Below are 16,544 nucleotides of genomic sequence, written 5' to 3'. Positions count from 1 at the left end.
CTCAGGTCAAGTCATAAAGTCTTTGACTTCCCATCTCTGCTGAGAGCAACTGGGGTTCAGTGTCTTGCCCAAGGACATGTGGACGAGATCAAACCACTAACCCCGCATCTGATGGACCAGCGCTATCTTCAGAGCCGAAGCTACCCCATCAACATCAACTACGCTACACCACCCTGATCACCCTGGTAACCAGCTGAAAGAAATGCATCAACAAAACACCAAACAACACATTAAAAATAACCCGATAACACCTTAGTTACAACCCAAAGAACCAAGAAACAACTGAGTATGAGAACGTTTCTGTAATAAAAAAAATCTTTCCTAGTTATTTTCTATGTTCATAATGAACTTCTACTACATATTTTGCCTGTTAATACAAGAGTAAACCAGTGTTTGCGGTGCACATGCAGCAGTTGGCAGGACACAAGTCACCTGCACTTCTCTACAATGTGTTTGTGAAATCCTCTGACACTCTGGGGCAATGGATTTAGAGGCAGCGCCAGAGGTCTGCAGCAAATGCTCTTTATTCAATGCACTGTGGCCGCCGGGGGCATTCGGTTTGTACAGTGAGGAGATAGTCCTGTATTAAAATGGATTCCCTGAATGTGAGCCAGCAAATATTGTGCCACACATGCTGTCATTAAACAATGCCGCTCCTCCAGGCTTACAACAGCAAATTTCAATTACGCATATCTGCCATCTTTTTTTCTCCCAGGAGGAGGTAAATAAACATGCAAATGGACAAACGACATTTAATCTAACTTAAAATGATGTCTGCTAACGCCACCCAAGGTTATCAAGACGCTGCTCCTCATGTGTGGGAGCGCTATTGCTCTCCGCATGCTGTATGTGTACCTGTGTTAAGAGCTTGGCTGTGTCCTTCCAGGTGCTTCTTCATGTACAGTATGTCGCTCTGTGTGCTCACATTTGTCTGCACACATTTGTCTGCACGTTTCCCTGGGAATTTCATTGGTGGATTGATCTATTGTCTCCCATAATCCTATGTTTTGCAGATGGGATGTGCAAACCCCCTCCATGCCTCTGTGCCTCTTTTTTCCTCTCCCTCTGTATCGGCAGACTGGGAAACAGACGATCATCCTTTGAACCCATTACTCAGCCTGATCCTCTTATCATAACCAACCTTCCTGAGTCTCTAATTTGGGGTCTGCCAAACTCTGCTCTGTGTGTACAATGTGGCTTTTCGTCTCTGTCCTGCTGGGTTTTTTCCGACGCTGGTGCGAGGGAGGGTAGTCAAAAGAGAAGGAGACGGATAGAGCGAGGGAGAGGGGTTGAGAGAGAGATTGTCTGCACACATTTGCACACCTGTCTCTGGGGATATTCCACCAATCTGAAAATAAGACAAGTCTGTGGGCGGGTCAGTATTCTGGGAACACAGTGAACAACTCATAAAGGCTTCGTCTCCAGCTACCTACTCCCCACACCTTTCCATGGCACAGCTCATTCGTTCTCTTCTGGTCCGTGTCCTGCTAATATCACAATCCCACACGGGCAGAAGCACATGCTGTTTAGTAAATTACACTGTGAGGGGGGGTTTGGTCAGTTAAAGACGATCAGAATGTCCCCTATCAACAATGCCTTTGTGCGGTAGCCTACCACTGGAGGGAATACATCACACTGGCTCATTGTTATATGGCAGCATATCAAACGCTGCAAGTAAAACAATAGGAGGAATGATGCATCCTCACCATCCATCCAGGGTATACACGATGTAAACAAATAACTGTCTTCATTTACATCATAATTGCCTCTTGTCTCATTCTGTTATTCCATTACTGTCTATGAGAAGGTCACTATACTGTGATCTATAACAACGACTGTTTGCACAATTCACTCATTCAGTATATTTAGGGTATGTGAGCACACATGCATGATTAACACTCCCAGATTTGCATATGTTCAAACACATGCACAGAGAATACTGAGGGAGCTCTTACACTGAGCAGGGAATCAATTACTCACTCAGCTGCATATTTTTGGGGATCAAAGCATGGCACACCTTTGTGTGCTTGTGTGCTGGGGCATGTACTAAAAATGTACCAGTTAACGAATACCTCAGCCTGATACATCAGGAAAACAAATGCAGATTTGCATTCCCCCAAAGAACATTTTAGACACTTACATCAGAAATACCCTGAAAGGCACAAAGACAGACAGAATTGGCTGCACTTTTTTTGCCCATTACCTTTGCAATCAGATGAAATATGTGCTGTATCCATGAAATGAAACAAGAGACAGAAAAAAAAAAACAGATGTTTTACAACTCAAGGATTTCGTTGAGGGGGAATTTGCATGGAAAAGACAGGATTTAATGAGACACACTTTTTTTTTATCTTCCACAAGTGAATTTCTGTGTAAAGTGGCAAGGTTTTGGAGGACGGACAGACTGTTTGTGACTAAAACTTTGATTTAACTTCAGCTTGTCTATTAGGGCCGGGACAAAATATCGATACGGCAACATATCGTATCGCTTCCTTTTGCGATAAAATTACTGGTACACTGGTGCCAAAGACTGATATTTTTGTTAAAACATGCAGCCGCACAAAACAGATTCCCCTGACTTACCTGACTTGAGCTCACTTCTGTAAACTAAATTTACAAAAGATTTAGTTTTTACAGATTTTAGTGAGGCAAAGTTGTATCCTTCAAACTCCAAAACTGTTCTGCTTTTTCTCAGTTCAGCGTTATGCCAGTTTATGGCTATTTTACATTGATGACACACACGGACGTGGACAAGTTGCAGTTTTACAAGTTTTACAATTTTGTATTCTTCACTTAGACAGAATTCCTGTATTGTTGAATGATTGTCTTGCAATGTATCGACTATTGCAGAATTATCGTGTTATCGGTTATCGTGGGCAACCTATCACGAACTGTGTCGTATCGTATCTTGTATCGTATCATGAGTTACACTGTGATTCCTTCCTCTATTGTCTATTGCACTGATGTCAGAGGTGATGGCATAAGCAAGTCTATCAATAGTGCTATGCGATTCATCAAATCAAAATGAGATATCCATTTTTATGTAAATAATACAGATTGCTCTAACAAGATTATTGCTGACATTATTGTAAAGCAGAACGAGTTGTCTGTAAAGCTGTGATCCATGTGTGACCTCTCCTTACAAAATATCTGTATTTAACTTGCTTCAGAATTGTTGAGATAAGTCCAATATCTACCAAAAACTCAAGCATTCAACAAGAGAACTCAGCACAGAAAATGAATCCATCTCATTCATGCATCAGAGCATTTCTTACCAAAAAAGAAATGACTCTCTGACATTTACATTATGCTCCATTTCTTACATTTTATGCAATCTTAGCATTGCTCTGCAGCTCCTTTTTTTCTTTTGAAAGTCAGTAGCGCTAACAACAAATGACATTTAAACTCACCACAGGGGTCTAGTGCATCCTGCCAAAGGGAAATGCAATACAGACTATGAAGGAGTGTGTTGCAAGGGCTTGTGAGCCATGTCTTACTGTGTGTGTCTGTGTGTGTGTGTAACAACATAGCAGGATGAAAACTGTGCCTGCGTGTATAGGCAAACAAATAGACAAGAAATTGCATATGTGTGCACCTGGAATTTGATGTGTGGGTGAGACCTTCTAACTTTAACACATTCAAATTATATTCTTCTTAACTGTTACATCACACTCTCAGTGAGACGCTGAGGCAAACTTTCGCCAGCTGCTCAAGTGATACTGACATGATGTATTTTAATAGCGTGCTGGCAGAGGTGTGGAAGCGTGAGCAGCTCTGTTATTCAGTCCTGGCTCCAAATATGAAAACTGCACATTGCACAGTCTTGTTTACTAACCCTGGCGAGCCTGCGATACTTGATGCCATAGCATACCAGACAGATTAGCGAGGCAAACAAACCAACATCTGCAGGCCCAGATTCCTCTGTGCATAGCTCTTACATTCAGGGCAAACGGCTGAGTCTAATGAAGTCTTCACTCATGTACATGCTTCTATTAACGCCCTTGATGATGCATTCATGCTCGCCACATGTTTAAAAGAAGGTGTACCTTTAAAGAGTTGGTTGCTGAATCTGTGATGAGGCCATACTGAGACTCTTTCATTCTCCACTCATGCAGCACACATAAATGCATATTACACACCCACTGTCACAGAGTTGAATGCTTTCAGTGTCCAAAGGGGAAGTAATATCATGCTGTTGCTCTCCACAGTCAAGCCTGTGGGTAGAAGGATGATATTATTTCTATTTACTGTGCCTGGACTTGATGGATCTTCTTTAACTAGGCATGTCCGAAGGAGAGTGTCACAACAGAGAATGGACACAAATGAGGGGTTGACTTAAGGGGAGACACAACAGGCTACAACATTGTTTTTTTCATGCACTGGTCAGTTTTGTGATTTTGGCCTATTCTGCCCACATATCATGTCTTCTGTCAGACTAGCGGGAAGAAAATGTCCAAAACAAACATTTATGGTCCAAAAATTGTTATGTGGTATTTACCAACAACTTTAGCTTCTACTGATCATGCCATTTTAATTCAAAATTAGTTTCTATCTAACTTACCGTCTACCATCAGCAGGCCACTTAAATGAAGTGAGTTGTTGTAAACTATGGAACAATTTTCCCAAATGCCAATTTCTTTTTCTAAGACTGGAATGCAAAAATTATGAAAATGTAACTGATAAAAAAAAAAAGGTACTTTTAATTTACCAACCTTCAGAAGCTGGGCATAAACTAGCTTGGTGGTAAGCTGGCATGATCAGCAGATGTTAGTATTAACGAGTCTGAAATTAAACTGGAACAATTCACGTCTATTAAGTGGCCTGCTGAGGGAAGTAAGACAGAAATGATTTGAATTTAAAATGGCTCTGTTGGCAATGTTCTGCAGGAGTTAAGCATAAACCAGTTAGAAGTTTCCTGGAAATGTGTTAAAGAAATTACCAGCTTTGTATTAACTGCTCGCTGGAAAATGCCACGTTTGGGTGATTTTCAATCAATTTTGAGGTGATTATTGAGGTAATAGCATTGAGGTAATAAATTAATTTTAAATATGTGAATTGGTAATTACCACCTTCGTATCGTGTTACTGTTTTGCTTCTGTTTGTGTTTAGTTCAGATTTCTGTTCTGGACATTTATGCAAATTTTCACTTTAAGGTTCATGGTGATATCTATCGGATGAAATTATTATTCACCATCTTATTTGCCTAAAAATGTATGTGATTTTACAATACATATCTATGAAGGCTATTTCCTCAAAATGCATTTTTTTAAATTTTCTCATACTCTGAGCAGGAAATCTCCACTTCAGTAGCACTTACATTCACCAAACCTTTCCAGTTGTATTCTTATTTATATTCTCAAGGTTTTCACAGAAGGGGTTTGGTCATATATCATTCACAGTCTGATTTATATTACATTTTATTTTCTAAACATGGCGAAAAATGAATCTTTTTATGGATATTGACAGCCATAACATTTTCTGATTTAATTGCGTATCTAAACATACATTTTCAAAAACCCTTCAAAAAATAATTGTCTTAATGTAAGTAATTAACTGGAGAAGTTTCACGTTATTGGTTAAACATTTCACCCTATTCACCTGTAGTGTCACCTCTGAATAAAACAAACCTGATGTTACCATCAAAGAGGAATACTTTGATAGGTTTTACCATGGAGCACTTGCTTTTTTGTTTTGTTTTTTATTATTTTTTTGGCCTTTGGTATGGTTTTATTGTTAGGACAACTTCCGATGACAGGAAACAGGATGAGAGAGGGGGGGTGATACGCAGCAAGGGGCCCCAGGCAGGGACTCGAACCAGGGGCCGCTGCAGCGAGGACAAAGCCTCTGTACATGGGACGCACGCCCCGCCATGGAGTACTTGTAAAGCTCTATTATTGAATGTCCTATTATTCACAAAATTATTTGGAGAAAGCTGCACTGTGGCGTACTTCAAATGAAATTAAATATCCATCATTTGCTAATTCACTCCTTGGGATATAAGGTCATGCTATTTTTTTGAAGTATGAATGAACTGAATCTTGGAACAGAGCTTTTTAAATTTTTTATACATAGGCTAAAATTAATAATTGATTGCATAATAAGTCTTATTATAGCCAAGCTATTTGGTGGGTTAGTACTCATTGCACTGGCTGGATCACTCTATTTCTCCCTCTAATTTTAGTCTGTGGCTGTAATGTCCTTTTCCTTTCACCTCTGGCAGTTGTGGGTCCCCCTTGAAAATGAGATGATAGACCTCAAAGGGTTTATCCTAGGAGTAATAAATTTCTCTAATATCACTGGTGCTTTTGTGCCACTTGCCATTTAGTGGAGAGATATCACAGCCCCACCAATGCTATATGTGGTAAAACTTCGTATTAAATTAGATACTTTTCCTCCGTGGTTCACGGAAAGTGCAACCAAAGGCTGAGACCTCTTGCTGTGGGTCACCGTGCATCCGATGTATTAATCCATTTAGCAAAAAGAACATATGGCATACTAAATGAGCCCTGGCATGCTGAGTGAATGCTTTATATAGCACAGGAGCTCAGAGAGAGTTATGCCATTGCTCTGAGCTGTGCTTTAGGGCATGGACAGGAAGGAGACAAACAGTTTGAGAGCAACATCACACAGCTGAGAGATCACAGGTTCAGCCCTAGCATCTGCCAAGTGTCCTGCTGCTACATCTTGTTTCGACACCATATCTTATTTGATTTTTTTTTTATATATTCATAGTTAATGGTTACTTGTTACTCGTTTCTTTCACTGGAATAAGTGCATGCACATGTTTAATATACTGCAAAGGTAAGGACCTCACCTTTGGAAAAGTAGCACTTGGAAGCTTTGGGGCTTAATATAACACACAGAGTGACATATCCTGCGGGAAGCAGTGGCTCTAGGGGTGCTGCAACAACCCGACCTCCAAGTTGCTGAGGGAGGGTATATATATATGTACTATGCAGTATGTTTGTGTGAGTTGAGGATGTGTTTTTGTCTTTCTGTTGTGTTACCTTGAATCTCCCTGTCACCTATGATTTCTTTTCATTTTTTAAATTTCCTTGAGTAAAGCAAGTGTTCCTGATGGTTCCTATAGTATTTCTTTTATGTGTTGATCTCTTGTGTCAGGGAAGGTTTGGACAGGTTCCGACAGCCTCTCCAGCATGAAAGAAAAAACTGAAGTTACAATGCAGTTTTCAAGCCAGAGCTGCACTTCAGAAGTCCCGAGTGACAACTCTGTGCATGGCCTCGTTATAAGTTCTTTATAAAAACCCCGGCTGTTCACAATGTCAGATTGTTTAGCTTACATAACATGTTATGGTACTGTCAGGATAGGATGTTGTCTGAACCCCCTAGGGCACCGTTTTACAAATAAATTTTTCGCAGCAAGTTTAAAGTGTTAGCAGTGTTAGTGACATTTCTGCAAACCACAGATATGGTCAAATTTGTACTTATCATAGGCTTTGTACCATTTACTTTTACAAAAAAGTGTAATATCATGTGCACATTACATGCTTATTACCTGACTTTCATGTTGGAAGGTGGAAGGGGTGGTGATGGAGCTAAGCCAGTGGCCACTGTTTCAGTCTGTGTTTCAGTATTTGTAAGTACGAAACGACGATTTTTTTATAGGAGGGACCACAGCATTTAAACATTTGTAGGCCTGACACCACAACATATTTTTAAGGAGACGTCTGGACAACTTCCAGCCATGCTCGTGGCGACAAAACCGGGTGTTTTTGACAAGCTCTCTAGACATCTCCAGTCGCGTTCGTGGCAACCAAAACAGCTTTTCTGAGCCAAAAAATGAACAACAACAAACAACCAAGTGTTTTTGTGCCTAAACGTAACCAAAGCATTGTGATGAGAGAAAAATTGAAAATTAAACATAAACAAACATAAACTTTCAAATGATCTGTTGTTCTTCAGAAGCAAATACTGTAGTTGACTTTACTTTTAAAATGTCAGGAAAACTGATTACCTCAGAATTACCTAGCAAAGTAGACTATTATCTTAAGTTGTACAAGCTTAAAAGTTTTGACAACTTAAAATGATTTGTCTACTTTACTTAAATAACTCAGTTATGCAAACTCAAAACCTTTTTTTATCTTTTGGCATTTCCACAGCATTAATTCCAGCCATGATACTGAATACTGGCTTTTATAGAAGAATTCACAGTATATGTGTCACATTGTGTCTTAGTGTCTGAGACTCGTACCCTTTTGAGAATGATGATTCCCTCTTGGTTGTGTTCGTTGGTTGTGATGTCAAACATTGCACCTCCGTCACCTGGCACGATGGTGTACTCTACTTCGGCATTTTTCCCAATGTCCAAGTCGTGGGCTTTGATCCTTCCGACAGCTGATCCCACTGCAGAGGACTCGGGAACTCTTAAGTGAAAGAAGCCTGTCAACAAACAAACATCAGAGTCGACTCAGACTGGCTCATTTATTATCATCACTTGACATCCGATGGCAAACACTGAGCTTCTTCACATCCTCTGTCCTTCATGTAGTCCCGCACCCGCCCAAGGATGTCTTATCCACCCACAGGCAAGCAGCTGATATGCTTCTGTCTGAAGTCAGTCCTGTAGCTATGAGCATGACATTATTCAATTTTGACGTGTTTGGACATCAAGGCTGCTCGGCATCTTGTAATTGGCTCGCATAACCTGTGCGATCAACAAACACAAGAGCTCTGAGGCTTTGATACTCCCAACAGCAGAAATCACTGCTGAGGACTTGGGTAGAAAAATAGGAAACAACAGTTTGTGTTGATTGATTGTCACTTACGCTTGACAATAGGTGGGAATTTATCTTTCTCAGTGCTTCCCTTCACTCTCTGAGATGGCTTGCTGTTTGAACAAAAGCATCTGCTTGTGCCAGAGAAATTCAAACTTTACAGTGGCAATACAAATCTAGTGCGAACACCTGGTGGCATCATGGAGCTGCCATGGGCAATTCAGCAACACTACGATAATGTAAAAATTATTCTGAGCACTTGGAATATTTTTAGGGGGAATTAAGCATCCCATTCTATGCTCACAACTGTGTCAATTAAAAAAAAAATGTCAGAAAATATGACATTCATTTTAAAACTGGCGTTTTGTCAAAGGTTAGACAACATTTATTTGGAATATTCATTGTAAGAGAATGAGTGAGTGCGCACTGCCCAAAAACAGTGTAGCCTCTGAACACATTCCAACATTTGATTAAAGCAATTCCTGACAAGTTTCTCTGCTACAACAAAGAATCACACAAGACCAAATTTGAACTTGTACCCAACTTGAACTTGAGCTTCAGAATGGATCCATTCACCAGTAAAACGATGTGCCAGAGAGGAATCTGAGTGTCTTAGATAGTCCTTCTGAGGATAGTGCTACTTGACACACAATGGCATCAAACCTGGAGATGGATGCACTTGCACATAAATGTCTACAATAAGCCAGACAGGAGTGTCGGGCACTAGATGGGCCAAAAGGAATGCTGCTTGGCAGAGAGGATATTTCTTTTTACTGGGTGTAAGACCAAAGTAAACGTACTGAAACTGAATCAAAATACAAGCCTCTTCTTCGAGCATTGAAAAATGTTATTGTATTTTTTTCCATGTAAATCTTAGCTGATCAGTCCTATATTCAAAGTTGCTCCACATCATGAGATACAGTACAGTTGCAAGCATTAAATGTTGGTGGTACCACAGATAAATTCAAATTTGTGTATGTCATAGGCTAAATACCATATTGACATGTCTACAAAACGTGCCATATCACGTGCACATACATGTTTATTACCTGACTTTCATGCCAGGGGGTGGAGGGGAGTCTGAGTCTGCGTTGCAACATTTGTGAGAGTTAAACCACAGGATATTTTTGATGCAGGACCATGGCATTTTAACATTTGTAAGCAAGAGGCCACTGGAAGATTGAAGGAGAACTCAATTTCCATCTGTGTTTGTGTCAACAAAGAGCGAATATTTTTTACGGGAAGTTGAGCTTTTTGCAGCTGTGCTTGTGGCAGCAAAACCAGGGTTTTATAATGGGACCTCGGGGTATCTCCAACCATGTTTGTGGCAACAAAATTGGGTGTTTTTTAGTGAGACCTCGGGGCAGCCATGTTTGTGGTGACCAAAACAGGTATTTTAAGCCAAAACATTATCTGTTCCTCGTCCTAACCAAGTGGTTTTTGTGCCTTAACCTAACCAGAGAATAAGCAAAGCATTGTGACAAAAGGAAAATTGAAACTCAAGAAATGTAATGTTGCAACATAAAGATATATGGGTGGTTTTGCAAAAACATACTTTGCAAACATTTATTCTGGCGAGTGGGTTGTGAGATACTGACACTGCCGTGATGTATATGTTATAGCACTCTCTCTCATTTGTTATTCCTCAATTTTACTGTGGATCTTAGCCTTTTCCTCAGTGTTGATCCCAGGATTGAGAGAGGGGAGCCAAGGAATATGAATGAATTTTGGTGCTATAATTTCAATAAATAATCAAGTACTTTCAAGGACACCTTCAAGGTTCATGTCTTTTCAAGGATCGGACAAGGACGTCTCTTTTTGTTGGCTCGCTCCAGTGCCAAAACAGCATGAGTTGAAGGTTAGGGGAAGTTAACAAACAGCTGTTACGTGGCACTCTCAGTACAGTGCATTAACAAGCTTCTATGATTATTCAGCAAAGCCACATGGAGGTCTACACACTGCTATTAGCAATGACCACATCTGGTACCATCAGCAGCAGAGAGGTTCAATCAGTGGATTGATGGTTTAAAAACACTGAATCCATAATAACTAGGGAGGAAAAAGGGGGTTTAAGGAAAGACAGATGTGGGATGGATCCAGCAGCAATATCATAAATAAACTGAACCATCTGATGTGGTCCTCCATGTCCAATATAGCCACCACACATTTTTTTGACCTGTAAGCCTTCTACAGAGGGAAACGGGGGGAAGACAAAGGGAGGATTTGGGACAGGGCAGAGGAGCCGCCATACTTGGCCCAAACCTCGGTGCTGTGACAGCATTATGGAAATATCATCTTTTTCCTCACAGCCAAAGGAGCTTGACCGTCTGAGTGCCTGTATTTACATTCAGAGGAGAACATTTGGTGTCACAGCACAATACCTGAAGAAACTGCATCCATACAGAGCAGCATTTCTGCTTTCCTGTCGTACCCTTGCTGTTTTGGAATAGAATACATTCTGCACACAGTTTAATATTAATGCTCAGGATCTGTAGAGAAGCTTTCAGAGATCAATGTGTTTACACCAATGAGTATTTTTTTTTTTCCCCAGCTTGGCTTTTTACATGACCTGGTGAACGCTACAATCAAATTAATCTGGTTTAGCAGCTTATGCAAAATACTGGATAAAATACAGTGTTTAAATACACTGACTCAATCCCTGGTGCAGCACCATCATCAGCTCAACCCTGATCTAAATATAGAAGGATGCCCCATGAGCGAAATAACCCCAATCCTGGTTTTATTTGCCAGGAGTAGTAGCTGGAGATGCAATCATGCTAAATAAACAGGCCTTTGCTTATGACAGCATATAATGACAAATAATGAAAACCAATTACAAAGGGATGGCATGATGAATACCCCCTGCCCTGTTGTAATTGCAGGGTGTTTATTTTGTCATCACAAATGTGTGTACCTGCGTCTGGTCATCTGCATTATTACTGTACAGTGGATGTTGTTAAACAGCCATTATATTTTAATGTCTATCATCTACTAATGGTACTCACTTTTGGAGAACCGGGGTGGATTATCGTTGACATCGCTGAGGGTGATATTGACGGTGGTGGTCCCGGCCAGCCCTCCCAGCTGGCCCCCCATGTCCTTGGCCTGGATTAATACCTGGTACTGTTCCTTCACCTCTCTGTCCATATTGGGCAAGGCTGTCTTTATAACCCCTGGTGTACAGCAAGATGGATGAGAAATGCAGATAATAAAGCAGTGAGAAACAGAGGAAGAAGAGAGGATACTGAGATACAGACACAGTGAAATGAAAGAAGACAAGGGAAATATTTTGTAACGCCACATGCTCACTTTACTACTGTATATTTTCACCTATGGAGCCCACTCTGCAGGAAGAAGTTACACGTGTGGCTCTGACCACGGCTGAAATAGAGGTCATTTCACAAACTGGAGACACTTGACATTCAATAGGGGAACTATGGTGAAGCCATATAATGATTCACTTGAGGATCAGAGACCCTGAGATCAGAGAGCGTTTGTACTGCAGATTAATAGCGAGGTCAGTAGGAGGTTGGCAGGCTAAAGCGCAGCAGGCAGCATAGGTGGGTCTTCACTCTTTCCTCCCTCGTATTTCATTTAACATGGTGAGGATGCACCATTTGATCCGCAAACCCCCTCACATGTAAGAAGCCAAAATCAAAGATCGTGTTTATTTTTGAAGGTTCTGTCTTTTTTTTTTTGTGGGGAGAAGGGTGGATGTCCGTCTGCACGAGGGATAATTCTGTGACATGCGTGATGCTACATATGTTGTTGTTGTTCCCCTCCCACTGCTCCCCTTTTTCCTCCTAGTGTTTGTTCCCCTTGTTGATGTGCGTTTGGAGATAGTTGCAGGCCCAGCGGGGGCAAACATTTTCTTTAACAGTTTGATTTTTTCCAGCACCGGTTTGAAATACAGTCTCAGTGTGTGCTCTGTAAAGCTCTGGGATGAGCAGCATAATCAGCAACAGATTCCACCGTATCTGCCTGTGTGATATGTATGAACCTATTTTCATATGCTTTGAACTGTCCCAGATAGTAAGCCAACAGCAGCCCACTACCGGCAAACACTGCTGGTGTGAAGGTATTGCAGATTTAGAGCAGTCATTTGCCATATCCCACCCTGCTGTCGCTCTGCAACCATTTTACTGCAATTTTCCTCCTATGACACCATCTGCCTACACCAGGCAAAGTGCAGGTATAAATAATGTGGAAATAACTAAATAACAACAGTAGGCATAAAGTGTCATTTGTCTTTTGATTGAAGCTACCTTTAGCAGTTTGCTGGAAGACTCCACAGTAACCCTGCAGCAGAGAGTCACCAGTGATTTTCAGATCGCAATTTTTTTTCCCTGATGCTGAAACTGTCAGTTTATGGATTCAACTGACAGTTTGATATGCTGCAAAATGTGATGGCATTCCCTCCACCCCAGCAAGCTAGAAACTATCATATTTAGAGCTACTGTAGTTAAAAAGAGTTGTAAATTTTAAATGTTTTCTATCTAGCTTTCTCTGGAGCCGATCTCCTGGATGTTTATCTCATACCAGAGTGATCAGATCAGACCCGTCGAGCTCATTATCCACTTTTAAAGCCCTACTCCAGTGTATTTTGGCATTTCTATGCTATCTAATATTTCCTAGTCATTTCCTGACAATGTTGATTAGCCATGCTGTTTGACAAATGTTTTTTGACATGGTATTATTGAAGGAAATGAGGAGGGAATAACAGACAACACTGTGTATAAGGACCTACTATAATTCTGTGTAAATAGCTGCAATGTTTTTTTTTGGTTCTGTTATTGATCTTTAATCAGTAAAATATATATTTGTAATCTTCAACTTATCGGTTTGCACAATATTTGGGGAAGGAAAGGTATGTATGGCACAAATGATTACTCTCACCTTAAAAGGTGCAATGTGTAGGAATTTTGTTTTTTTTAAAAAACAAAACTATAATTAGTGATGAAGATGCAAACTAACTAACTGGCTAGTCCTAAACACAGTGCCCCCTCCCGTCCCGGACCTGGAAGCCTCCTCCTTCTGGTGGTCGAACGCTCCTATGTTGCCTGCGGACAAACAGTCTGACCGCCAGCTGCACTGCTATCTGAGCTAACTAGAAAACGATAGCTACACTTAGCAGCAGTTAGCAGTTACAACGGTGATATGCGTACCCCTATTTGTTTGGAGTATGAAATCGACAGGTGGCCAATTCATACATATTGCACCTTTAATAAACAAATATACAATATTATTATTACTGCACTTGAAATCAAGAGTTGGGTGTGAGTGTATGCATGTTTTCACATATGGATCCCTTTTCAATCATCATTATTATTATTATTATTATTATTATTATTATTATTATTATCATTATTATTATTTTATCATTATTATCGTTATTGTATTTTCAATGTTTTGAAAATATTTAATGATTGACTGAACAGCTGTTTGGTATAACTGACCCTTTATTTCATACCTGTCAAATAAATAATTCACAGGCTTTATTGGAGAGCGTGTTTCCTTTTGTGGCCCACTGATTTGTGGAGTGCCCCAGGGGTCATTTCTGGAGCCTGTTTTCTTCTCATGATATATGATTGCACTGGTCCACACTTTCACCTTATTTCCCTGCCTTACTGCATTTTCCAGGTGCACTTTAAACAGAGGTGCTTATTTTCTTTTAAATCAAACATTTCAAATGATGAAGTAAAAATGCAAAGAAGTTTATGAACTTCACACCGACTGAAACAGGATTTTGTCCTATAAATCTTCACAAGGTAAGTACCTGTTTTAGGGTCAACTGAGAAATACGGCTGGCCATGGAGGATGCTGTACACCACTCTAGCACTGTTTCCGTAGGTGGGGTCATCTGCATCTGTGGCTGTCACCTGCGTCACATACGTCCCTGTGGGAAAAGAGTGGGAAGACATATTGACTTAGACTTTATTTGTTTCCTCGTGAGACTGAAATCCAAACTCTTTGAAGTTCATCAGTTTACTGACCAATCTCACCTGACACAATGAATGATGAATCACGGCAGAGAAAGCTACAGCTAGTGCTGAACAGTCAGAGTCCCTGATGGAGTGCAACGAGGAGGAGTGTGGTGGAAAAGGACGTGTCGGGATGAATGTTTTCTGTTGAATGTTTTGATTTGCACATTTGTAGGATTACTAAGTGGGCAAGGTCGAAAAAAGCTCTTGTGTAGCCATTCATTAAACAATGCTACCATTAAGAACACAAAGGGCTGTGGCAGGAATAGTATTAGGATGGCAGTCGTCCAAACTCCTGCAGTAAGAGGGACAGAATAATTACTTGTTGGAGGTTTGGCTCATCCCCCTTAACTAGCTGGCATTGGAAACACTATTCCATTAACAGTGTCCTTATTTACAATGTATTTAAATCCAACAGATTCAATCAAAAGTTTCCAGTTGGAGAAGAATGTCAAACAAAAATGCCTTGTCAGTCTGACTTGTTTATAACTCCAAGGCGTAAGCCTGGTGTGGACAGATGGGCAGATTCTTATAAAAGACGACTTGCAGACAGGTTGACACGGATGCCTTTACGGGCTGACAGCTCTGTGCTTGTATGTTCACGTATCAATCACACACCTACATCTGGCTAGCTTAAAAGCATGCTGTGCAAAATATTTTCAACCACAGGATCTGTCGGGCAGGAGACTCTGACCAGAGGGGTGTCATTTACACGGCCATTTTAGATTCTGGTAAGCTCCTAGTTGGCTGTAAAGAACTTGTCGTATATTAAATAGGCTTTGTCGTCTGAGCAGATGGCAACAATGGTATTAAAACATTAGGTGAGAGAGATTAGTGTCTCAGTCCTCCCTAACAAAGCTACACATGCCTGATTAGACGTACCGGAAAAGGACTGCATCATGTTCAACACAAATGTACAACAGATGAGATAATACAGAAAGAGAGGAAATCCGCAGCTCCAACCGCTCAGATGTAGTGAAAGTTTAAAAGCCTTTAAGTACGGATGACACCTACGCGGTTCCAGGAGACACAGGCAACAGCCTTTACCCTCGGTGTGACACAAAAACACATAAACGTGGGGAATAAATTCTATTCACACAATTATGGAAATTTAGGTGTGCGATGAAGAAGTAGGCGGACAGAATGGCTTCAAAGGTCATTGCTGGTAAACACAGGAGGAGAATGCAGACCAGTTTTGCAAAATATAGATTATCTATCTGACTTCATTATTTGTTCTTGAGATTACAATATTGGATAAATTACAATAATGATACACTCATGCAGAGGACACAGATATACGTACACAACTTTAATATTCCAATATGAAGAAAAAAAGAGAAGATTTAGTGCAATTAAAAAAACTGATCTGCTCAGGAGTGAGGACTGTGCTATATTAACGATTTGAAATATTTATAGACAAGTACAGAAACTTATCAAGCCTAAGATATTTTGTGGTAATTACATGTTTTCCAGGCAACTCTCTGAAATACCTCTCTCAAATCTGTCACTTCCTCCAAACAAGTTAAGAACAAGCTAATTGGCAACAAACAGGAGTATGCAGTTTATTTCAGTGATATAATAATGTTTCTCCTTTGGTAAGTTTTCATTAACAGCCATTATTGCATATTTTTATTTAGAATATCTATCTTATAGCATTTCTTTTGCCCTGCTAACATGAGAACATGGTATAAATATTGCTATAGACTTTATTTGGTTAGATGTTTATAGAGTGGTAACAGCTCCCACGTTGTGATTATTGTCTGAAATATTTTTTGCACTGGCAGTAGAGGTAACTTCTGACACAAATTGCAGGGTGTGTGTGTGTAAA

At 40.4% G+C, this 16,544-nt stretch overlaps 1 protein-coding gene across 4 annotated transcripts in view; it reads right to left on the bottom strand.

Annotated features, from left to right (window-relative positions):
* LOC311249110 (cadherin-12-like) overlaps positions 1-16,544 on the bottom strand; it is a 113,074-nt gene that overhangs the window by 33,337 nt on the left and 63,193 nt on the right. For all 4 annotated transcript variants that reach the window (XM_084339858.1, XM_084339859.1, XM_084339861.1 and 1 more), the window contains 3 exons: positions 14,512-14,631; positions 11,741-11,908; positions 8,213-8,400 (listed from right to left, as the gene is read on the bottom strand). In XM_084339858.1, the coding sequence (XP_084195984.1) occupies positions 8,213-8,400; positions 11,741-11,908; positions 14,512-14,631 (476 nt within the window). The remainder of the gene's footprint in view (positions 1-8,212; positions 8,401-11,740; positions 11,909-14,511; positions 14,632-16,544) is intronic.

This window comes from Pagrus pagrus, assembly GCF_965226575.1.
Source record: "Pagrus pagrus genome assembly, chromosome: 20".
Lineage (NCBI taxonomy): Eukaryota > Metazoa > Chordata > Actinopteri > Spariformes > Sparidae > Pagrus > Pagrus pagrus.
This window is presented reverse-complemented; position numbering and strand designations above follow the sequence as displayed.